Genomic DNA, 26,360 nt, shown 5'->3' with positions numbered 1-26,360 from the left:
ACTAGTAAGCAATCATGTGATACAGATAATAAATCTTGCAGATTCTGTGAAGTACAGGACACTGTTTTCACTGTACTATACCTTTAATGTCTTCCTAAAATACTGACACACATTGATATATCTTCAGCATGCTTCCCCAAGGAGCTACTGAGGAACCCATTTGTACCCATCTCCCACATTCTACTTCCTTCCATGCCCATTTATCTTTCACATAAGACACTCCAAACTCCTACTGTAGTGGCCATCTGTCCTTCTCTTAATCCTCTGCTATGGGCAATGCCATTTTACCTTCATCCATTAGAGATGATACCTTCCATGGTATCGAATTAATTTTTGGCCGAGAGAAGTCGATCTCTTTATCACTGATACTCTTCGCCCTGTAGGAATATGGGTTGCTTAAGGATCTAAGTGCTATTTCTAATAATCATACCTGCACATAACCAAGGTTGCTATAGTCCCTTTTCTCCTTTCTTATCTCTTCTCCCACACTTTCCAGCTTTCACATAAAAAGAAAGGTCTGTGAGACATCACCAGCCAACCTGACTGCTCCTTTCCTTCAATGTGACAAACCAGTAAAGTACTATGTTGGATTAACCTTCAGGTCTTTGGCTGTTCTGACTACATCACTTTTTTGTTCAATGCTTAGGAGCTACTACTTCACTGCCAGGAAGGCCATAGTATATTTTTCTGGTTCCTTTGCTAATGTGGGTAGTAGAGAAGCCAAGCTATAACAGAATGCTAACTACCAGAAAGCTCATTTCACTGCAGTACCTTAGAATTACAGCAACATTATATAATTATAAATAAGTAAGGTGTTGTAAAATAAGTTACAAAAATAGCAGAGGATACTGAAAGAACTTATATAACAAAAGCCCAAGAGTAATAGGAAAACATCAGAAAGTAGAATAAAGAAATTTGGGAAGTATAAGAAAGAAGAGTATGTGGGAATCTTAGTACACACAATGTTTTAAAGAAGGAGATAAATTATTTCAGTATTAATCAGGTTAAATCCTGCTGAATTTGACATATGTATTAATAATACAGCTCTAAAAGCTTATATTTAGCTTTACCCACTACAGTTTTAAAGAAAGTAACAGCAATATCTCCCAGGAAAATCTAGTAATCATCAATACTCCTCTTTTCCATTAAGTAGGCAAAAATAAATGATCAATTCTAAATATACTACAGCCTTGAATATAAAAAGTAACACATAAAGATCAAATACTAGGCTCTTGCTGGGCAGCCCAGTTGGTTAGAACATCATCCTGATATACCAAGGTTGTGTATCAGTGTCAGTCAGGACACATACAAGAAGTAACCAATGAATGCATAAATAAGTGGAACAACAAATTGCTGTTTCTCTCTCCCTCTGAAATAAATACATTTTTTTAAAGGCCATTTTTTTCCTTCTATTTTCATGCCCGGATATTTTCTTGGAAATCAAATCACAAGTACTTTAATGAAGACCTTTTGTTAAAAACAAATTTATTAAATTTAATTGTATAAATGATATTGCTAGATAAGAGAAAGAGCATGTATGGTCAAAAAGCATATACTAATTTTCATGGATATAGTATTTCCCATTAAATTTCCTATTTAAACAATTTGATTTTTATCACTATAATAGAATCTATGTGCAGCCTTTTGTTACCTGAAAAAACCTGAAGCTCCATGTTGACTGCAGATATTCCAAGGCTGCCTCCCCCCACCCCCAAATTTCCTATCAAATAGCCGAAATGAAACCAATTATTTCTGACCCATGTTTAGTCAAAAGTAGACCTCATTCTTCCAGCTCCTGATCTGATGAGAACTACTAGGAGGCATAAAATCCCTGGCCAGGTTACCAAGGCACTGTGCAAAATGGAACACAGCAAAAGTTACTCATGAGCTTGAGAAATTTAAATTTTGTTTACAAATTTTGTTTCATTAGTAAAGTATAATTAATTCATATAAAAGACTTTAGGGCTAGGTATAAAAACCAATAATGAGGTCATGTGAAGACAAAATACCCATCATATGAGGTACATGACTTTTATTTCCTCCTCATGTCCCTACACCCACTATGGCATGAGTACAAAAGAGGCTGTCAACATGCAAACTCAGCAGGAGAAACAGAGTAGGGCCCAATAATCTACAACCTAAGTATATAATAGCTACACTCATTATTCTAGCAAATACTTGAAATAGTAAAATAATCATCTCCAGCGTTATATGGATAGTAGCTCAAAGATTTAAGATACACTTGGTTTATTACTAAACACACCCAAAGTATATGTACATTTATACAACCTGCTAGGTTTATTTAGTCTTTATAAACTGGTGAATAGCAAACAAAAAAAGTTGACTTTGTTCTAAGGTGTGAATGTGTTTTCATTTCCTCTTTTTCATACCACAAATGACTAAATCAAAACTGTCAATTGCAATAGCTATGACAGGGTTTAAGTAAAGTATACAGGTAACTAGTAATTTTCCTTTGAGTTGTAGTAATAATTAGTTTTATGAAAATCTAAAATATTTTAAATGTGCTGTTTTATGTTTCAATCAGATTATAATTTTGAAATCGGTAACTTATAATTCAAAGATTTAAAAAATTAGCTATTCATATAAGAGCTTTTAACCCCAAACTACTAATCTGCTCCCCCTCACCAAAAGAGGACTTAGTAGTTCTGTTTTCAATTTAAAAGTGTCTTACCTAATCACATATGTACACAACAATATATGTAAAAAGATAATCACTTCATCTTCATCATAGCAGACAACTAAAAACGGCCCAAAGCCTATCAATGGAGACTGGTATATATGATATGTCCATTTAGCAGAATGCCATGCAGCTCTTAAAAAGAATGAGAAAGATTTCCAGTACTGACATGGAACAATCTCAGATAAAGATAAAATACACATGAAAAAATAAAGTGCAGCATAGTGTACATTGTGCATATACACACAGTGCACATAACTAAAACTCACCAATTAGACCACACAAACATTAAACTTTATTTATCGAAATAGCTCTCCATTCATTCTTCCCCACACTCCTTATTTTCTTGCAGTTCTAACTTCTCATTCAAATAAGTATACTTTTGCATTCCAAAAATGATTGGAAATTATAATATCAACAAGCATGGGAAAACTAAAAACATAATTACTAGCAGAAACCTCCCCCCAAAAGTCAGTTTTTTAAATTACACTGAAGCAGGAAAAGAATAATCCAGGTATTCTAAAAGTCTTTTTATTATATGCTCTAAAACTAAAGGCAAAAATAACTATATACAATATTGAACTTAGTAGGTTTTTTCACAGCTGTATGTTAGAAATTCTAAATCTACTTATGTATTCTAGGATTGAGCAAATGAATAAATATCTTGAGGATAATGGGAGCCAGACATCACCACTGAAGAAAGGAACAAATCTGAAAAGGTAGGAAGGTTAAAATCAACTGTGGTTTTGAATCAGAATTATAGGTATCACACAATATATAACTGATAGTTATACACACAATGTAAATATGTATACATAGATAGGTGTGCTATGCATGCACATATACATGCACACACATATAATTCCTAGCTCTGTCTGCTGAAAGGACCTAGAAGCAATGATACCCCAATAGCAATGTGCACACGTAGTATCTAGATTCTGGTATCTAAATATCAGCCCGAAAAGAAAAAAAGGGAACAAGGTTTGAAGGCTTCTTGGAGAAATGTGATTTCAGAGTTGGGGCAGGGAAAATACAAGATGAGTCTTGGACATCTTGTTGCACTAAAAAGAAACTGCTCAAAGACTAATGAAAACAGGGAGGGAGAGAAGGAAACAGGAAGAAATTTGAAGATCCCACTGTCTAAATCTACAACAATTTGTGCATCAAAATAATGATGCACATATTATTACAGCCCATACAATAAAATAATCCATGAACCTATGCTAGGGTGCAGGGAATATAAGGGGAAGCTTATTTGAGTAGGATGCTAACTAATAATGTACAGAGAATGATAGAATTAGGAAATTACCATTTAGCAACATCAATGGGCAATAAAACTAGTGAGTGAAAGTGTAATGAGAAACAGGATATTTACCTAGTCTGAAAGTATCTCTCCACAAGATACTTATTAGTTACAAAGAGAAAATTGGTCACTTTATATGGAGAAACTTGGCAGGCGCCACTTTAATCAAGAAACCAAAGTTAAATCACCGATAATAGGGCAAATAGATACTATGTGTCTCATGCTGCCCTGCTCTGAGAAGTACACATCATTTCTGTTGTATTCCTGACTAAAAAAGCGCAACCATAAGTTTAATCATAAGAAAACAGTCGATAAATATAAACTGAGAAATATTCTACAAACTAAATGAATTATGCTCTTCAATTATGTCAGACATGAAAAAATATGGAGGAACTATTCTAGATGTAAGGAAGCTACAGCTGTGACAACTAGATGTCAAGTGTGATTATTTTACTATTAAAGGACATTAGTGGGCAGTTAGCACAGTTATCTAAGGTCTATGAATTAAATAATATTGTATCAATACTGAGGTCTCACTGTTGATATTTTGTGATTATGTACAACAATGTCCCATTTTTACAGAATATGCCCTAAAGAATTTAGGGACAAATGGGCATCTTGTGTAAAACTTACTCTCAAGCAGTTCAGAAAAAAATATACACACACATACAAATACATACTTACAAAAAATATAAAACATACATGGTAAAATGTGAACATTGGGGAATAAAAACTTAAAATAAGAAAAATAAAATTACCGAAAATTATTGAGATATCTAACAGTGCTATTAAGTGTTTATCTTTGTTCTAGCTAATCAAAAAATAGCTTAATCATTTGTTCTGACTTATAATTTGAAAATTAGAACTCAGGGAACTTGACTTCTAACCCTGTGTCTGCAGCCATGTTCTAGGTACCTTTGGCAAATCACCACTTCCCTCAGCCTAAAATTTCTCATCACAGAAGATGAAATAATAGCTACAGCTAAAACAGCAGTACAAGAATGAAATGAAAATTAGCTGTATTTACCTGTATGTTTCCCTCACCTGTTTTTTAAGGGGAGACGGAAAAGAACATTTCCTTAACACCATCACTCTGGCAGCTTGCCATTCTCAATAGCAACAGTCCTGAATGTCTGAAGGCAGCAAATTTAGTTGCTGCAACCTTAAAAGAGGATGGCTGTCAGTTTACACAACACGTTTTGACAGTGATTAACAGTTGGTATCCTAGAGTGTAGTTACTTGCTTTCTAAAAAAAAAAGAAGTTAGATACCTGCTCATTAGGATTTTAAAACCTCATTTTTCACAATAGTCCAAAAAAACACATTATTCTGTTTTTTCTAAGGCAATTTTAACTTATAACATTATATATAACAATGATATATTTTAAGCATTTTCCTCATAATTTATTGCCCAGTTTTCTTGGAGACCTCACCAAGGTGTACATTTCTCTGCCTTCTGTTCTTTTCACGTTATGGTGAAAGCAGTTTTTACTTTTTTTTTTTTGAAAGAAATATAAATGAAGTCCAAGATCTTTGTTGCCCCAATATATATCAGGCACTCCTCACTGAAGCAAGTTTGTATCTCTAAGAAGCTAAAAATCCTAAACATATCAGGGAGAAAATTTTCAAGTCAATTCTTTTTATAATTTTTTAACTAGTTCTTTCTAAAATATTATAAATAAGTAGGGCAAAGAAAAGATTTGGGGTTAAAAAAAGCTATCATCTTGCAGTGTTTTAGCAAGCAAAGGTCTTACAATCTGATACGGTGAACATCAAGATACTCCTGCTTCAGGGATGCAACCCTGCTAGTCCTTCCCTGGGGAAAGGGAAAGGAAAAAACCAGAGACAGGGTCTCAGCCATTTGACCTAGCCTGCCACTCTAAGTTCAGTCAAGCAGGGTTCCCTAGGCATAGAAACTCCAAACCACCTCACACCCTGACAGAGGCTGGCCTGTCACTGAAAACATGGGTCTGAAGCTGTGCTTTTATATTTGGTTAGGTCAAATTTATTAATCAAAGATTACATTAATCAGTCCCTTTCCAGGCTCAAAGTTCTCACACAAAAGATGAGTAACTAGACTTTAGGTCTCCAAAAGCTCACCAAGATCCCTGGAGCTACTACAACTGTGTCTGCTTCAATTTTGGGGACCTAAAGATTCTGATTTACCTGATTTGGGCACTTAAGTGAAGTTACACTTACTCTAGCCTGCTTAATTTAACTCTTACAAAATTCTTGGACACTGATTCAAATCATACTATTACTTCTTAAACAAGCTGACTTCCACTTGTCTAAACATACAACTATTATGTGTGCCCTTTTTATGTTAGTTCTGTGGTTTCTGGTTAGTCCAGAAAACAATAATCTTTAATGTATATGGTATCAAAGGACAATAAAAATGGCAATACTTTTACAAGATCACTCTTTTAATAGCTCTTCTAAGCTCAAGATTAAATACTTTTGTGGGATAAGTCTCCCATATTTATTTCTCCAGCTCAACCTCTTCTGTGTTCTGGACCCATTAATTCAACTGCCTACTCTCCATGCTCAGTAGCATATCCCCTTTCCTCAAATCTGCTTTTCTTCCTGTCTCAAAAACAAACAAACACCTTAGCCTGTCCAAGGCTAATCCCCTGAACCTGTCCCCAAGGCCCCTTTTCTCTGACTTCCCAGTGAGCTAAGGCAGCCCAGCCTTGGCTCTCCTGTTGCTTCCTCTATGCCAATGCCTCCCTTGTCTCACTGTCCCAGCTTTAATAAATGTACCTTCACAGTAACCTGGACTCATGTTGTGAAATCATTCCTACACCAAGTGAAGAACCCACACATTACAGCTGGCCATAGGCAGACCCACTCAGGGCTAAACCCCTGCCCAGCAACAGTTGGCTGTGAGTTCAGTGCTAATGAATCAATAATATATATTAAGTAAGGTGTCTTTAAACAGAAACACTTATAAAACAAGGTTATATAGATCAGTAGTTGACGAGATGTTGTGACCAAAGGCTCCCTGGAACCTAACCCTGTATTTCCCCTAGAAACAATAATTCAGTATTCACTAACTCAGTGTCCATGGTGACTTTAGAGAATATTACTATGTGGTGATTTTACAGAATAAGAATCAACTGTCAGATGGGAAGAAGGTTTGGGGAAATGGGTGAAGAGGTGATGAGAGGATTAAGAAGCACAAACAGGTAGTTACAGAATAGCCATGGCGATGTAAAGTACAGTATAGGAAATGGAGTGGCCAAAGAATTAATACACATGACTCATGAACATGAACAATGGTGGGGGCAGGGGCTGCTGAGTGGAGGAGAGCAAAGGGGGAAAATCTGGGACAGCTGTAATAGCATAATCAATAAAATATAATTTAAGCCAAAAGAAAAAAAGAACTGTGTACCAAACCCACCACTCATGCCCTAGAGATTCCACTTCCAAAACATAAAATTTGCTTCTCTTTATCATTATTTATGGCCTCTAATAAGCTCCCTAACTTCCATCTCCAGCACCCTTCTGATCCAATTCTTTGCAAAAGCATTAAAGTGACTTAGAGTGAAATGGGCCACCATGCAAATTAGTCCCTGATTTAAACCAATGATTTTTCCTAGTTCACTGGAGATAAAAATCCAAAATCCTTTACAAGCCCATAGGGTTGCTCTTGATAGCCTGCTGACCTCTCCCTTCCTCACTCACTACACTCCAGACACACTAATCTGTTGTTCTTTAAAACTTAGGGACTTCAATTACACTGTTGTCTTTATCTTCTCTGTACTCTTTTCTTGCCTGTCTTGTACTCAATCTTCAGGTCAAGGTTTAAATGTAAGATCCAGAGAGAGAAAGCCCCCAATCCCAAGAGAGGCCCTCTATTATATTTATTTACAGCACCCTCTAATTACCCTTAACACCACAAATGTATTATTTATTGAATATTTGCTTAAATATCTGGTTCTCCACTAAATTGTAAGTTCCATGAGGACAGAACTAATGCCTTTTTAGTTTTCAACTATATTGGAAGCTGACTATCCCACTACATCTCTTTAACAATACATTGAAACAGACATAGCACAACTGTATGTTTAAAATGCTTGGAGAGAATGAAACACATTATTTGGATGTGGCAGTAATATATGTTTATCTGTAAGTGAACTTTAATTATAAGCAAGACATTACGAATTTCAAGAAATTTCCTCAGTCTCTGCCCCCATCTCCACATGATATAAAATGACACGTATTTACTTTAACAACTACCCAAGACTAAACATACTACTAAGCAAAGAAAGAGCATTACTAAAGAGACCATACTAAATAAGCAGCCAAACAGATTGGTCTATAATGAGATTAAGTTTTGCATAGTTCAGATAAAATTAAAGTTCTGCAATAATATTTGTATCAACTCTATAGTTATACTTCATCATAGGGTAAAGAGTGGAAAGAAGAAGCATTTACTTCATTTAATAGTTTTTTCCATTTATAGTAGTTCTAGTTTATTTCCCTTTTTCTGTCATTCTCTAAAAATTTGAAATCAAAATTTAATAATATATTTTATAATTTTTATATTAACTTTATTTTCCTGGAAATATAGGGAAACACATTTTTAATCATCAAAAACTAATTTTTTTATTCTCTGATGAGATTTTTCAAGTTCTAAACCTTGTTATTATTACTAATATAATTCTTTCACATTCTCCCACAATATCTTAAAATTGTCAGCCTTTTCTCAGATGATAAAAGTATTGCTTCTACTATGAAAACAATTAGTTCAATATCACATGGTAAAGAATTTTCAAACATATAAATACAAAAATATGAAATCAATTTTAGTTAACTTTGTGTATAACAAATCAACTCAAAAATTTTCAAATAACATTTTTTTTGATATTTAGAAGTTTCTCCATCAAAAAGTCTATTTGCTCTTTAAACTCAAAGAGCAAATAAAGTACTGACATCCAACATGTATTTTTTGACAAGCTATATAATACCCTACTTGCCTTTGATTCACTTACTTTTTTAATTACCAATTTTAATATGTGTACAAAGCAATGACTGCCTAGAGAATATCTGGAAAATCTTTTACTTTGTTGCAAACTTCACACCACAAAACAGAAAAGACATATGGAAAGTTCTAGGCTCTTTAATTTGCTGCAACTCACTGTTCAATTCACTCTCAGTGGGCCAATACATTAGCCATGTATTTTATTCATCTTTTCCCTATTCCATACTGCTTCAGATTAATTATTACAAGCCAACTGTCCTCTCCAGATCTAGAATCAACTTTCAACATTTTCACTGGGCATCTATCTTTCCCAAGCTGGTGGCCGTGCTTTAGTTTCATTAAATCAATTGTCTCATCACATGTTAAAGAAACTGAAGAAGCAATCACAATGCCCTTCCATTTCATTTTGGAGCTACTCATCTGCTACCTCATAGGCTGAAATAATTCTGCTATATCTTTCACTTTTATCATTCTAGGAAATTAACATTTTCACAGATGCCTTCTTAAAAGTAAACTCTTTGTTCCAAGAAATAAAATATTTTTATTATGAATACCAGGTATTCAGTTTCTACCAATGTGATTTGAATAAATACATGAAAATTTGCCATCATTTCTCTATAAAAATCATATTCACTTTAAAATCTAGTAATTTCAAGTGCACTGTACTTTTTTCATGTTTTACCATTTTTTCCAGTGCTTTTTCCAGTTAGAAGCTGGTGTTTTAAATATTGTGTTTTAAATATTTTAAATGAGTCTTCTTCACAACCAAATTCTTGTTAGCCACATAATGTGAAATGCCAACCACCAAAACTCTGTAATCATATTTCTTTAATTTTTTCTGTTGTCCCTGGTCTTTGTGTACTTTCCAGGTAAGTGTCCACAAAAGAGCCTGTACATTATGTTGGTGATAGAAACGGCAACTAGTTATTGATAATGATGCTCATATAGTACACAATTGGTTTTCTAAACTTGTTATTTCAACATTGTTTTTGACTTGTCTGAGAAATTACTGAAATTTTTGTACTTGTATTTTAATATAATTTCAAAAGTTTCCACATAACAAACTATAATTGACCATACCCATAACTGAATAGCTGAGGAATTGGAAATACTATACACCAAGCAATACAAAGCTGGAAAAACATCATAACAAAAAAAATCAGTGCAGGTGGGTTGGTAGAAGACAGGCCAACTGCTGAGTTACACTGAAGGTTTCATTGCTCGTTTTGCACATTTAAAAAAAAATTCCCTGGCTGGCGTAGCTCAGTGGATTGAGTGCAGGCTGCGAACCAAAGTGTCACAGGTTTGATTCCCAGTCAGGGTACATGCCTGGGTTGCAGGCCATGACCCCCAGCAACCGCACATTGATGTTTCTCTCTCTCTCTCTTTCTCCCTCCCTTCCCTCTCTACAAATAAATAAATAAAATCTTTAAAAAAAAATTCTCCACAGTTACAGAACAACTTCCTATGGAATTTAAGAAATAAAGAGTAGAAATGTGTAGCCCTACCCTCTTCCTCCAACAACCCTGTATTTGTCTTAAAAGAAATTAAACCTTAAGATTTTATTAATTTATTACCTCTTAGGTTGTTATATGGAAACAGTTCTGAAATATTAAATGTAGAGACCTTTGCCTTTGGAACTCTTCCTTTTAAAGGAACAATAAGGTCTTTCATCCAGCTGACATTATCCAAAGTGAAGAATCCCTTAATAAAAGCCAAATGTCAATAAAAATGAATATTATTAAGAAACTGAAAGATCTGAGATTTTACCTTATTTCAACCTAACAAGTTAGGCTGCCACATTATTTCTGCCTGTGAGATAAATTTTAAACTCAAATATATTACAGCTTTCCACCATTTGGCCTCAAGTTCTTTTTCTGTTCTTTTTCCCCTCCCCAAGCCATGTTTACAGTATTTTTCCCACAGGATTATTTGTAATCAAACATGTGTTTACTGATTTTCTGTCTTGTCCACTAAACTTACGTTCCTATCAAGCAGGAACCATATCTATTTCATTCATACCTACACATTCAACATATATTATAAAACTGTCACATAGAAATCACTTAATAAATATTTGTCAAATAAAATTTAAGTGTAATTGTTTCTATCTAAACTCCAACACAGGCTGCTCCTCTTTGGTTCCCTGTTCTCACCAACTCACATCTTCAAACCTATATAAAGTCTCACCTGCCCATATGACCCAGATGGATCCCCACATCATACATCTCTCCCTCAGTAATTTCCTACAAAATTTTATTTAATTCTCACAACTCTATTTTTTTCTTCAATTAAAAAATGAAGGAACTAAAGCTTAGAGAGGTAAGAAATGTGTGTAAATCATAATCCCAGTGAGGCTACAATGAGAATGAGATCTGTCTCACTTCTAAGCCCCTATTCTTAACCCTCTTTTATACTGCATCCTTAGCTAAAATGATTCTCATATGATGTTACTGATTCAAAGCCCAGTGGTGCCACATCTTAGCAGTGCAATATTGAGGACCTCAGATACTATACAGATAAAACAGGAGGTAACTGTAGTACATACCTAAAAATACGAAGATTAAATGAGATAATTTAATGAAAAGCACATAGCACAGTGCCCAGGACTTACTACAAAAAAACACTCAAGAGATGTTAACTATTATTATCATTATATTCCTCTAAAACAGAGGTCAGCACATTTTTTAAGGATCAAGTGGCACAGAAATTAGCTTTAGTGAGTTACAGTCTCTGTTGCAACATAAAACAGGCAGCGAGCTTGATTTGACCCACAGGCCATAGTTTGCCAACCCCCGCTTTAGAGCAGGGTTCTTCAACTGCTTGGCACTACTCATATTTGAGGCTGGATAGCTATTTGCTGTGGAGGGCTGTCCTGTACATTGTAAGATGCTCAGAAGCATTCTTGGTCCCTACCCACCAGATGCTAGTAGCAACCCCCAAGTTGGGACAATCAAAAATATCTCCTGGGGATCAAAACCACCCCAAGTGAGAAACACTGCTCTAGAGCAATCAAAATATTAAAATGTAGCTTGACTTTTCTCATAATGAAAATACCTTAAGTAGAGAAATAATTTAACACACTAAAAAGTAATTATACTCACTTAGCTAAAATTCCCACACTTAGCAATAACTTTATAACTTCTGTGATACACACGGCTGTGGTGGAAAAGTAGAGTTCTTTATCTGATGTCCTTGTATATCTTAAAGCTATGGTGTAAGTTGCAGCCACCAGGGTCATCACTGTCAAGCAGTATAACTTGAATAATAAACTGACATTTTCTGAAAAATATGTGCAACAAAGATATTATTTAGTAGACAATATTAATGTATATAAAATTTAATTAACATTATACCTCAGAATGTTTTCCAATTTCAAGTACAAAATAACTTTTTAAACCCATGATATTTAAAAATTTATTTCAAAACAATACTTTACAATTGCCTGAATATAAAAAACACATACACAGAACAGCTGACTTTGAATATTAACTGGTTAGGCATTGATTTTGTTCCCTGGGAATGCCTCAATTGCAAGACTGACTCTAGTTTGGAATGTTATAAATTATGAGTTTGAAATGTCATAAATTACATACTTTACATATCTTTTAACTCAATCTTATAAAAGCAAAGCATGAAAAGATGAAAACAAATTACAGCAAAGAATATTCTAAATTTAAAGACAGCAAAAAGAAAACAAAAGGAATGACTGAGTGTTAAATGTGGAATGTAATATAAAACTTTATCCTAATAAAAAAATAAGCCTCTCATAGCATTATAGAAAAAAATACTTTGTAACTCAAAAAAAAGAGTATTAAAAATAAAGTCCTATAAACCTGAAATGCATTCTTCGCTGTTGTGGCTCAGTGGATTAAGCACTAGCCTGTGAACCAAAGAGTCGCAATTTGATTCCCAGTCAGGGCACATGTCTGGGTTGCAGGACAGATCCCAGTAGGGGGCTCACGATAGTCAACCACACACTGATGTTTCTCTCCCTCTCTTTCCCTCTTTCCAAAAAAATAAAGTCATTAAAAAAATAGTATATAATAAATATATATATTTATATATAATATTATATATATTATTATATGATATTATATATAATATTGTATCATAGTATATAATATATTAATATATAATATATAATATTATATTATATATAATAATATATAAATATAAATATTTATATATTTATTTATATATATATATAAATAAAACTTTAAATGCAGGATATGCACAACTTATATAAACTCAATTTAAGACTGCAAGTCTATTTGTGCAGCAGCCCTCACTCAGGCACCAGGGTGGGTCCAACACCTTTAATAAAACCCCAGGCCCTGGAGTACCAGGTCTCCCTCACACTTCCTTACCCCCAGCCCTGCTCTGGTACTGCCATCATCCAAGGCTCAATCTATTTCTGTTGTCTTTACAAACCTCTCACCCCTCATCCCTAACCTTTCAAATCTTCAGGATAAGGCTACACAAGGATCAGCAAAATTTTTCTGTAAAGTGCAAACAGTAAATATTTTAAGCTTTTCAGCCTGCAAGGCAAAATCAAGAATATCATATAGGTACTTAAGTAATAAAAGAAAACAAATGTTTTGACATTCAAAATATAACAATTGAGTACAATATTTTATAATATAGGTCTGCTATTGAGAACAATAGAATTATTTTGAGGGATAACATTTTGCTCCATTGGTCTTCAGAGTAGTGCTTCACCAAATCAATTGCAAATGCTCATCTATAAAAACCATTCTTAGATCATGAGCCATACACAACCAAATGAACCTAATGAAAGGCTGGATTTGGCCAGTGGATCATACTTTAACAACCAGTATAAGAATGAGAGGGGCAAAGGGTGACTCTGGGCTGCTACTGTAACCACAATATACACTAGGTATGCTTTTGTTCACTGTTTTGGAAGCCTAACCACAATTTAAAGGTGACTTTCATAGGGAAATAAAATGAGAGCTTCAAAATTACCTTCAGATGATGTAAGGGAAGAACTTATAAGGTTACAGGTTCTTCAATATTAATATTTAGCTGGGAATAATTAATTATTTGTAAATTGTAGACAATTTTTAAGTTATATCAAGTATTAATTATTGTAGATGGATAAAAGACTTAAATTTGAGTCCCGATACCACAAAAGTACCAGAGGAGAACATAGGCAGGAAAATCTCAGATATCCCACACAGCAATATTTTCACTGATACATCCCCTAGGACATAAAGGAAAAAATAAACAAATGGGACTTCATCAAAATAAAAAGCTTCTGCATGGCTAAAGAAAACAGCATTAAAATGAAAAGGGAACCAACTGTATGGGAAATTATACTTGCCAATGATACCTCGGACAAGGGTTTGATCTCCAAAATATATAAAGAACTCACATGACTCTGCTGCAGGAAGACAAATGATCCAATTAAAAAATGGGCAAAGCACCTGAACACACTTCTCCAAGGAGGACACAGAGAGGGCCCAGAAACATATGAAAGGATGCTCAGCATCATTAGCCATCACAGATGCAAATTAAAACCACACTGAGATACCACCTCACACCAGTGAGAATGGCCATCATAAACAAATCAACAAACAGCAAGTGCTGAAGAGGTTGTGGAGAAAAGGGAACACTAGCACACCATTGGTGGGAATGCAGACTCGTACAGCCACTGTAGAAAACAGTATGGAATTTCCTCAGAAAACTAAAAATCCTGAAATGCCATTTCAAAAGAACCTATGAACCCCAATGTTCATAGCAGCACAATTTACAATAGCCAAGTGCTAAAGGCAACCCAAGTGCCCATCAGTAAGTGAGTGGATCAAAAAACTGGTACATTTACACAATGGAATTCTATGCAGCAGAAAGAAAGAAGGAGCTTCTACCCTTTGCGACAGCATGGATGGACCTGGAGAGCATTATGGTAAGTAAATTAGCCAGGCAGTGAAAGACAAATACCATATGACCTCACCTTTAACTGGAACCTAAATAACAAAACGAACAAGCAGGAAAAATATAACCAGAGACACTGAAATTAAGAACAAACTGACAGTAACCAGAGCAGGGGAAGGGGATAACTGGGCACGGCAGGGGAGGGTTATCAAGGAACATGCATAAAGGACATAGAGCCAAAGCCAAAGAAGGGTAGGATCGAGGGTGGGAGGTGGGGCAGGTGGGGGTATTGGGGGAGGGGGTAGAGACAACTGTACTTGAACAACAATTTTTAAAGAGAAAAAAATGAATTGCATTTTAATTTTGTATAGAACTATAACATGTAAGAGATTAATAAGAATAGCCATAACCTTTAAAACTTTGATCTTGATTGTTAATCATTTGTAAACTACTGAACTGCTACACTAGAAGGAAAATATAATGGTTAATTATATAAATGTTGAGTTACTTGCTAACGTCAAATGCTACCCTTTTATATTAATCACTTAAGCAATTAAATCGCAGCTCTCAAGTCTCATGAAAAACTATGAAAACAAACCTTAGAATGAAAAAAGTTAACTATTATAAAAAGTAATGATAGAACAGAAGAAAAAGAACTCTTATCTACCTAAAGTTTTTTTCAAAAGATATAAGAATCTAAAAAGCAATTTTTATGTAAAAGGAAGTGAAGATCACTACAATACTTCCTTTGTTCTAAAACTTTCTCATACAAGGGAAAAGTATAGGGAATCCATCCGCGTGGCAGTGGCGAATGTAGCCCAGCCCTAATTCAGAAAACTGGCAGGGAGCAAGTCAGTACACAGGACCCAGGCCAGTGGATAGGTTCTCCTGTAGGGAATCAGGCCTGCATTGTACCTAGGCTGCTTTGAGGTTTGCTTTTTGCTAAAACTCCCTCATCCTGAATTGAGGCAGCAAATGTTTACTGCATATCTTTAACTTCCTAAAGTCTGTGCTAAACCTCCCAAGTATGGAGTGTAACCAGTTTATCCACTCTCCCCTTGATGTGCAAACATCCTTTTCTTTGAAGTCATAAGCAACATTCTTTCCTTTGTTATCTGTAAAAGGTATCATGGAAAGGGAAACTGTGCATAGTAAATGAGGACCATCCTCGATGTAATGTGCCCAGAAAAGCAATAAAAGCCTGTCCAGGCAGGGGCGGGGGCCCTCTCTCTCACTTATCAAGTGGCCATACCATCACCCCTTTTTCTCCACAGGACTTCTGTAGTCTGTGTGAATTTATTCATCGCAGCCACACACACAGATCCTGCTGGCCAGAGTCCACATCAGAAAAGTATATAACTTCAAAAATTAACAGCAATAAACTTTAGTTACTCAGTAAAGGAGAAAGCATTTCCCATCTCCTAGATGAGGGGTGAGCAAACTACATTTCAGCTCTCATTTTTATAAGCCTGAAAGTTCAGAATAATTTTATATTTTTAAATAGTTGGGAAAAAACTTTAAAACATTTTTAAATATATTGATTTTAGAGAGAGAGGAAGGGGGAGGGGGAGAGAGAGAAGGGGAAAGAAACATCAATGTGAGAAACATCAATTGGTTGCCTCTCCTGAGCACCCCAACTGGGAATCAAACAGGGAACCTAAGTATGTGCACTGACCAGGAATTGAACCCCTAACCTTCTGGTGTATGGGATAACACTCCAATCAACTTAGGCACACCAGCCAGATGGGAATAAAAACATTTTTAAAATAACCTTTTGTGAAACTTACAAATTATATGAAAGATTCAAATTTTAGTATCCATAAATAAAGCACAATTGGAACATAGCCATGCTCATTTGTTTCCAAATTGTTTATGGCTACCTTTTGTCCTGCAATGGCAGAGTTGACGAGCAATGACATCCAGTCCTTTACAGAAAAAAACTGCCAATCCATATTTATGAAAGCGCTGACCCCTAGATTGTCAACACTTTCATAAATGAGAGGTTAGAACTGCCAAACTGAAAACTATCCCAAAAACAACATAGTGAATGTTTAAACACTAAACCAAGTATGTATAGCCTGCAAGTATATTCTGACCTCAAGTTATCATTGTCATCAACTGTGAAAGTATACCTATTTGCATAGTGCTTTTATAGGAATATATATTATATTCTTGAAAAATTAACTACTGATCTAAATGGACGAGCAAACAAATAAGTTTAGACACTTGTAAAATGTACAGGGCTTTGGTATGGCATCCATTTACAAAACAAACTTTTAAAAAATACTTAGTGCTTTTAGCATACTTTTCTCTAATTTCAGGTTAACATTGGATCCATATAGTTCTTCTTCAATCCATTCACAAATTCTCCAGTATGAAATTTCAATTATTAGCAATTTCAATTTTTTCAAGGAAGAATCAAAAGTTCATCTCATGTACTCACTGTAAATTCTGTTTTCACATCATGCCCAAGGCCAGAAACTATAAACCTAGCCCACAACTCAACTGCATTGTTGAATTGGCTTATTAGCACATCCGCATTGTTTTCTTTTTCTCATGAAGTTCCCATTAGATTCCACACATTATTTGTTTCTGTGTAGAAATCGTTCCTCAACAGAAATTTAGGATCTGAAGTTATTTTTGTTCTTCTTGTTGTTATATTTTACATGGGACATTATCTGTAATACTCAAGAACTTGCAAATTCAGTAAGTTCCAAATCAATCCTTTGTGAATATCAGAAAGCTATGACAACTGCAATTTTGTTATGATTATACAAATCTAGAGGGCATATAAGATTTCGAACATGACCAAGGCACAATGAATAAGTATTGGCAATAGCCTAAACCGGTAAATTGTTGCAACTATTTCAGATAGTGACTTGGACTCCTTTAAAGTCTCGCTCATCATTAATCCTGCTGCTCCCATTCTGTTACTTATCAAAACAATTCTGGGTTTTACTTCCTGTGTTGGTATTAAAAAAAAAAAAGGCTCTTAAGGTTGGACTTAACTTGAAATGGGAGAATGCATGAGAGAAGCAAATGAAACTAAGCCAATGCCCCTGGGAAGGGCTTAAATGATAAATGCAGTCACCCGAACCAGGAAACTAATTTGGCACCCATGCAGAAGATGCTCTTCAAATATTTGTTCAATACTTATTCAAAGGGGGAAGGGGAAGAAAGAATCGGGTGTCACCCAGCCTCTCCTAGCTACTGCTCTACCCTTAAGAAATTCAGCTCCGGCCCTAACTTTCCCTACTCAGGAAAACAAAGGGCTATGGAGTTGAGACTCACCTTCAGGTAATGGCAATTAGTCATCCAACAGTATTACTCTAATTTGCCATTCCTGCACGGGGTTGGGGGGCGGGGGTCAATCTCACCTTCCGCCCAAAATATCCGTGCTCCTTCTATCCACATACAACACTGTCCTTGGGAGGAACTCTGTAAAAGACTGCTTTCAGTATCCCGAGTATGCCCTGAAGCATCCGAGCATCTGAAGGGCCGAGGGGCATCTGAGACCGCAGGCGTGGTGACCCTGACGCAGACAACGACCGGTCCTGCCTCCCGCTAGGTGATGCGGGTCCAGCCAGAACCTGTGCCCTGACCCCTCTCCGGGCCTGGAGTAGCCCGGGCCTGTCTGAATCTGGTTCCCACCCACCACCAGCTCTTTGAGGCCCATGCAGTCTGGAGCCACGAAACTGTCCGGCGCAGGGGCCGGGAAGACAACCGCAGTGGGAGTCTGGCCACCCCGCGCTGCCCTGAGAAGCGGCGGTGCGGACTCAGTCGGAGCGCTTCAATACAAACTCCAGATGCCCAGCACCTCAGCACTAGCCCGGGAGCCTAAAAGGGCGCCCAGATTGCCGGGCCGCCGACCAGTGCCAACTAGCGCCAAAGCTCTTTTGCCACCACCGGCGCTGGCTTCTCGGTTCCGCTGGTCTCCCCCAGCAACCCCGCTCCGCCCTCCGCCTCACCTCTCGCGGTTGCCATGTTGCCCTGACAGCGGCTGGCCGAACTGACTCGCACTGCTTCCTCGTAGGCTGTTTAGAACACCCGGGACCGCCTCTTATGGCCATAGAGACGAAAACCGATGGACCTAGAGCGCCCTGCCCAACTGTCCTCCAGCTTCCAGGCCAGCCAGGTACACAGATAAGATAAAGCTCAGAAATACGAACTATCGCCCCGAATGAGATGACGTGGATGGAGAAGAGGACTTTACAGTCGAGTCCTTGCGGACAAGTGCGTAAAACTCGATTGTGAGGCTTCGTTCTGTAAACTACAAATCCCAGCCGGCTAAGGAAGTGGAGTTAAGAGAGCAGAGTGTTGCCTTCTGGGAATTGTAGTCCTCCCCAGGTGATTTGACAACAAATAAGGATTTGTAGTTAGACTGTGTGATTCATACATGTCAAAGCTATTGTAAAGCAGGGCCGGAACGAGCGAAATTCAATCTCCGGCGAAGGTTCATGGGACCTAAACTGAAAGTCATGGAGGCTTCCCAGGGGTTTGTGGAAGCCGAGGCTCTAAGCTGGAGCCGACTGCTCGTTACCTGAGATATTGAAAGAAGCCAAAGTAGCAAGTAAGAATGGAGATCTGGAAGAAGCGTTTAAACTTCTCCATTTGGCAAAGGACATTTTTCCCAACGAAAAGCTAATGAGCAGAATCCAAAAACTACGGGAAGCCTTGGAGGAGTTGGCAGATCATGAAGATGATGAATTCACAAATGTGTGCAACTCTGGCCTGCTGCTTTGTCCAGAACTACACGGCCAACTATTTGAACACCAGAAGGAAGGCATAACTGTCCTATACAGCCTATACAGGGATGGAAGAAAAGGTGGTATCTTGGCAGATGATATGGGATTGGGGAAGACTGTTCAAATCATCACTTTCCTTCCTGGTGTATTTGATGCTTCACTTATAAATCATGTGCTGCTGATCATGCCAACCAGTCTTATTAGCACATGGTTAAAAGATTTTGACAAGTGGACTCCAGGAATGAGAGTCAAAACCTTTCATGGTCCTAGTAAGGATGAACGTAGCAGAAACTTCAGTTGGATTCACCAAAGGAATGGTGTCATTATCACTACATACCAAATGTTAATCAATAACTGGCAGCAACTTTCCACCTCGAATGGCCAAGAGTTTTTGTAAGACTATGTCATCCTTGACGAAGCACATAAAATAACATCTTCATCTACTAAGTCAATGAATGGTATGTGCTCATGTTATCCCTGCCAGTAACCGCATCATCCTCAGGGGAACTCCAAGAACTGTGGTCCATGTTTGATTTTGTTTGTCAAGGGTCCCTGTTAGGAACATTAAAAACCTTTAAAATGGAGTATGAAAATCCTATTACTAGAGCAAGAGAAAAGGATGCAACTCCAGGGGGAAAAGCCTGGGGATTTAAAATATCTGAAAACTTAATGGCAATCATAAAACCCTATTTTCTCAGGACTAAAGAGGAGGTACAGAAGAAAAAGTCAAGTAACTCAGAGGTCAGACCTTGTGAAAAGAATCCAGATGTTGATGCCATTTATAAAATGCCTTCCCTTTCCTGGAAAAAGTAATTTAATTATTTGGCTATGTGTTGTACCTTTACAAGAAGAAATATACAGGAAATTTGTGTCCCTAAATCACATCAAGGAATTGTTAATGGAGACATGCTCACCTCTGACTGACTCTTGGAAGACTCTTCAGACAATGGACAAAATCTTGTCAGTCAGTCTTCAGAACATGTGGGGAAAGAAAATAGCTTGTGTAGCTCTCAGAGTTTGTACATAGCAAAGCAGGGCTCAGTATGGATCTTTCTGAGGAAGATGATGAGTCAGAAGTAGTCAATATAAAGGTCAGAAGTAAAACTGGAAGGATTGTTTCAAATGGTGAAAATGAACATCATACTTTTAAAGATACTTCAAGCACAAATCCATTCAACACATCTCCCTTTCAGTTCTTACTGTAAAATAATTTGATGCTTCAACTCCCAACAGTGACATCAGTCCACTTGGAAGGTTTTTTTCACCTAAAATAGCTGATAGTATGAATAAGTCTGTAAACTCTAGAAGATCCCTGGCTTCTAGGAGGTCTCATTAATGTGGGTTTAGACCACGTGGAGAATATGGAGGAAAGACTTGAAACTAGCAGTGAAGCAAAGGTAGCTGAAGATTATCTGCAGGAAAGAACTGAGGAAAGCAGTGGTAAAGCCTCAGACTGTGCAGAAGAGGAACCTTTCAGAGAAACCCTGTCTTCAGAAAATAAGTCCAGCTGGGTAACTACACCTAAGTCTGGTGCTGTAGCTCAAGAGACTTCTCCTGGTGACCCTGGGTTTTTGTGTGGTGGACAGTTGGTGGATTCTCCTCAGGATAAGGATAAGGCAGGAGAGGCTGTTAATGACTATGAGACTCTGGTAATGCATGGAAAAGCATTGAAAGAGTATGGAAAAATACCAGAGGCCATAAACTGCTTAGTTAAGGCACTTGACATAAAAAGTGCAGATCCTGAAGTCATGCTCATGACTTTAAGTTTGTATAAACAACTTAATACAACTTGAGAATATAACCTGCATATTGTTTTTCAAAGCAAAACCAAGTTATGAGGTAATTTGTTGTAGTTGGATTCTTTGGGATCATGAAGCACTCAGGCTTAAGGTGAGAAAGATCTCAAAAGGCAACTTTTTGTTTCTATTTGTAAATTCTGCCTTTACCCACTGTTTCTGCCCCCCCATACATATGTTCTGATACTGTTTTAGGCATACTCTACAAATCTAACAACTATGTTAAAAACTTCTAGAAAATTTTTCTGTGAAATTACTCTGGCCACATAAAAATTTATTCTGAAAATGATTACTTTTGTATATCACAGTTCAGATATGATTATTAAAGGTACTGTTCTCAAAAAAAAGAAAAAACTATCCTAGAAACTCCCATGACTCATAACAGAAACTACTTTCTACAACATTGTAACTTCCAGCTCATTCATTTCTTTCCATTGTTACCTCTTATTTAAACTTAACATAATTTATATCACATATAGGGAACCTATCTGCTTGGCAGTGGTGAATGCAGCCCAGCCCTGATTCAGAAAACTGGCAGGGAGCAAGTCAGTACACAGGACCCAGGCCAGTGGATAGGTTCTCCTGTAGGGAATCAGGCCTGCATTGTACCTAGGCTGCTTTGAGATTTGCTTTTTGCTAAAACTCCCTCATCCTGAATTGAGGCAGCAAATGTTTACTGCATATCTTTAACTTCCTAAAGTCTGTGCTAAACCTCCCAAGTATGGAGTGTAACCAGTTTATCCACTCTCCCCTTGATGTGCAAACATCCTTTTCTTTGAAGTCATAAGCAACATTCTTTCCTTTGTTATCTGTAAAAGGTATCATGGAAAGGGAAACTGTGCATAGTAAATGAGGACCATCCTCGATGTAATGTGCCCAGAAAAGCAATAAAAGCCTGTCTAGGCAGGGGCGGGGGCCCTCTCTCTCACTTATTGAGTGGACATGCCATCCCTTTTTCTCCACAGGACTTCTGTAGTCTGTGTGAATTTATTCATCGCAGCCACAACACACGGATCCGCTGGCCAGAGTCCACATCAATCACATATTCAGAAGTATTATGCCTGTGACCTATTGTCAGCATTATTGATTAAATTTACCTACACAGACATTCTAACTACATGATGGTCACACAAGAAAGGGGCTTCAAAAACAATAGATGCATCAACAGGCATTTACGTCAACTTCTATAAGCTCTACTTTCAATAGGGGATATTAATGAGCATTAGCAATATTAGAAATAATTTATTGGCAAAATGAATGGCTTTCAACATATGTGAATTGGTTTAAAATACCATAAAGGTACCTCATCCCTCAAACAAACAGGAGTACAACGTTCTGAGATGCCCAGCAGGCTACAACTTCTGAAGAATGATGTTTCTCCAAAATGACTTTAAGAGGTTTGGATGGTTAATGTTATATACTATTGTCTTATCATTATATATACATGCAGATATATGAGGTCTGTCTGGGGGGAAAAAAAAGTCCAGCCATTGTTAATATAAGGAGAATGGTTTGCACATCACTGTCACCTGGCAGCAAAGAAGAGTGGACTGTAATGTAAATACATGAACATGGCAACTTCGCTGTACTAGTCAGTGGGGGTAATAGTTGCCACTGAGTGAGCACATGTACTGTGTGGCCGAGACATTTAAAATGACTGAGGGAATAGAGCAACAAATCTGCATCAAATTTTACATTAAGCTTGAACATTCCTCCACAGAACTCTTTGGATGATTCAGAAGGCCACAGCTATGGGCAACTAATGATTGGCAGCTTCATCAGGACAACACACTCACTCATGTATCACCTCTCATGCAGAGTTTTTTTGCAAAACATCAAATCACCCAGGTGATTCAGTCCCCCTACAGCCCAGATTTGGTGCTCTGCAACTTCTGGCTTTTCCCAAAACTAAAATCACCTTTGAAAGGGAAGATATTTCAGACTGTCAATGAGATTCAGGGAAATATGACAAGACAGTCCATGGAGAATGAGAGAATTGTGTGAGGTCCCAAGGTACCTATTTTGAAGGGGACTGAGGAGGCATCATTGTCCTATGTACAATTTTTCTTGCATCTTGTATCTTCTTCAATAAATGTCTCTATTTTTCAATTACTTCCTATAATTGATACAGTTCCCACCTGTGGAATTACTCAATTCCCTGCTGTGTATGTTCTTATACATATACTTAGATGACTATGTGTACTTAAAATTTATTTTAAAAATTAAAATATTCTATCATATATTCATTCTTTTGTTTTACAACTAATACTTTTTATACTTTATCTCTTTCTGTTTTGGAGTCATTATAGTCTCAACTTAGTTTAATTAACTATAATTATTCTCCTTTTGACACTCCAGGGACCCCAATATGGCCCTTGTAAGTCTGCTCCTTTCTTTAAGCATGCACAAGACTTTTGAAACTTTTTAAAAAATTATTATTCCTATCAACAAATGGTTCCAGGCCAATCTTGATTTTTCTGGAGTCCTGGACTCCACTATACTTCAAGGAACTATATGGTTCCTACTGGTGGAGTGATGGAGAACAGTATCTCTCTCACACACACAAACACACACACACACATACTGATCACAATTAGAATGCTGGGTAAAGTGCTGCCAGGTAATTTTTGTGGCATTTCTAATTCAATTAACATGTTTTGCTACTAAACCCTACTTGTCTTATAAATTTTCATTACCCACAAAGACTTCCTACATCGTTGACATGAATCTTGATAGATTTTGATACCTCTTGTGCTAACGTGATTAGCCCAAGACCACCAGGGACAAAACCTATAGTCATATAGAGCGAGAGCTTTTGACCCATGTTAGTGAAGGAAATTGCACACCAGAGGAACTGCATAGGGTGTTTCAGGAAACAAAGGAATAGAGTTATACAATTTGGAGGAAGAGTGGACTTAAGTAAAATTTAAAGGAAGTAGTGTTTTGATAGGTTTAAAGCAGGGCTATGTGTGATGAGAGCAACATCAGATCTGGACTGCAGAATGGTCTTGGGATCCTGTTTCTTGGAAACTTTAATTATCATAGAGGTGGACTGTTGTATTTAGGAGTCCTTTAAATGAAGACTTTTCACCTGGTTGGAAATTGAGGCTGCTTTTTTATGTCAGAGTGATTTAATCCTCCAAGCAAAAATAGGATGTTTCATTCTTAATGATATAATTTTAATAGTAAGTTTCCTAATAGTGTATGATTATAAAGAGCCAAAAGTGGGGCTGTTATTAATACTTTACAGCATGTCCTTGGGAGAAATATTATTTCCCGTTAACTTTACATCTGGCTTTTCTGTTTGTTATCCTAGACCAATACATAGCCAAGTAGATATTTACATTCTTAGTTAGAACTAATTTTCCTTTCCTATTCTGAATTATCCTAAGTCTTGGAGAGAAAATATTGGCTTAATGTTTTTTTATATATATGCCTAGCTTTCTATACAATGCTGGTTAATGTAATTATCAGTCTTAAACATATGAACTACAATGTAATTAGTCCAATAACAAGCTAAGCAGCTATTTCAATTGCAACTTGAGAGCCTAATGATATTCCTTTTTACTTTTTAAAAGTTATTTATTTACTTACTTACTTACTTATTTATTTATAGAGAAGAGAAGGGAGAGAGAGAGAGAGGAAGAGAAACATCAATGTGTGGCTCCCTCCCATGTGCCCCCTGACTCCCTGCCACTGGGAACCTGGCCCACAACCAGGCATGTGCCCTGACTGGGAACCAAATCAGCGACCCTTTGTTTCGCAGGCCAGCACTCAACCACTGAGCCACACCAGCCAGGGCTGATATTCCTTTTTAAAAAAATGATATTTTATTGATTATGCTATTACAGTTGTCTCAATTTTTCCCCCTTTGCCCTCCTCCACCCAGCTCCCCCACACCACACCCTCAGACAATCCCCACCTTGTTGTTCATGCCTGTGGGTCATGCTATATGTTCTTTGGCTACTCTATTCCCTATACTGTACTTTACATCCCCATGATTGTTCTGTAACTACCAATTTCTACTTCTTAACCCCTTCACCTTTTTTGTCCAACCTCACCACTCCTTCCCATCTGGCAACCATGAAAATGTTCTCTGTATCTATGATTCTGTTTCTGCTCTGCTTATTTATTTTGTTTTTTATATTTACTTATTGAAAAAGATATGTATCTGCTGCCATTTGTTGTTCATATTTTTTATATTCTTTTTCTTCTTAAAGAAGACTGTTTGACATTTCATATGATACTGGTTTGGTGGTGATGAACTCCTTTAGTTTTTTTCTTGTCTGGGTAGCTCTTTATCTGTCCTACAATTCTAAATGATAGCTTTTCTGGGTAGAGTAATCTTGGTTATAGGTCCTTGCCTTTTATCACTTTGAATATTTCTTAACAATCCCTTCTAGCCTGCAAAGTTTCTTTTGAGAAATTAGCTGACAGTCTTATGGGGGCTCCCTTATAGGTAACTAACTACTTTTCTCTTGTTGTTTTTAAGATCCTCTCTTTAACTTTTGGTGTTTTTATTAAGATGTATTTTGGTGTGGGCCTCTTTGACTTCATCTTGTTTGGGACTCTGTGCTTCCTGGACTTGCATGTCTATTTCCTTTGCCAAATTAGGTAAGCTTTCTTTCATTATTTTTTTCAAATAGACGTCCAATTTCTTGCTTTCTGTTCTCCTTCCAGCACCCCAATGATGTGAATGTTGGTACTCTTGAAGTTGTCCCAAATGCACCTTACACTATCTTCATTTTTTTTTATTCTTTTTTCTTTTTGCTATCCTGATTGGTTATATTTTGCTTCCTTATGTTCCAAATTGCTTATTTGATTCTCAGCTCCATCCACTCTACTGTGGATTCCCTGTGTATTGTTCATTTCAGTTAGTGTATTCTTCATTTCTAACTGCTTCTTTTTATGGTTCCATGTCCTTTTTTATGCTGTTGAAG

At 36.8% G+C, this 26,360-nt stretch overlaps 1 protein-coding gene and 1 pseudogene across 3 annotated transcripts in view; one reads left to right on the top strand and one right to left on the bottom strand.

The window, feature by feature from the left end:
• The window catches only part of SLC35A1 (solute carrier family 35 member A1), a 34,424-nt gene extending 15,366 nt beyond the window's left edge, over window positions 1–19,058 (bottom strand). Inside the window, exons 1-3 of one of the 3 annotated variants that reach the window (XM_045844151.1) lie at window positions 18,848–19,058; window positions 18,257–18,317; window positions 12,089–12,266 (exon numbers count right to left, since the gene is read on the bottom strand). In XM_045844151.1, the coding sequence (XP_045700107.1) occupies window positions 12,089–12,266; window positions 18,257–18,317; window positions 18,848–18,949 (341 nt within the window). In that variant the 5' untranslated portion in view covers window positions 18,950–19,058. Of the gene's footprint in view, window positions 1–12,088; window positions 12,267–18,170; window positions 18,318–18,847 lie in introns of those variants that run through there. The other 2 variants (XM_045844152.1, XM_045844153.1) reach the window with 2 other exon arrangements.
• A 299-nt stretch (window positions 19,059–19,357) lies between these two features.
• Window positions 19,358–21,417, top strand: LOC123822185 (annotated as a pseudogene).
• Window positions 21,418–26,360: the final 4,943 nt, after the last annotated feature.

Source organism: Phyllostomus hastatus, unplaced genomic scaffold, assembly GCF_019186645.2.
Source record: "Phyllostomus hastatus isolate PE091 unplaced genomic scaffold, TTU_PhHast_1.1 phas_contig_40, whole genome shotgun sequence".
NCBI lineage: Eukaryota > Metazoa > Chordata > Mammalia > Chiroptera > Phyllostomidae > Phyllostomus > Phyllostomus hastatus.
The sequence above is the reverse complement of the archived record's forward strand: the minus strand, read 5'-3'. Positions and strand labels throughout refer to the sequence as shown.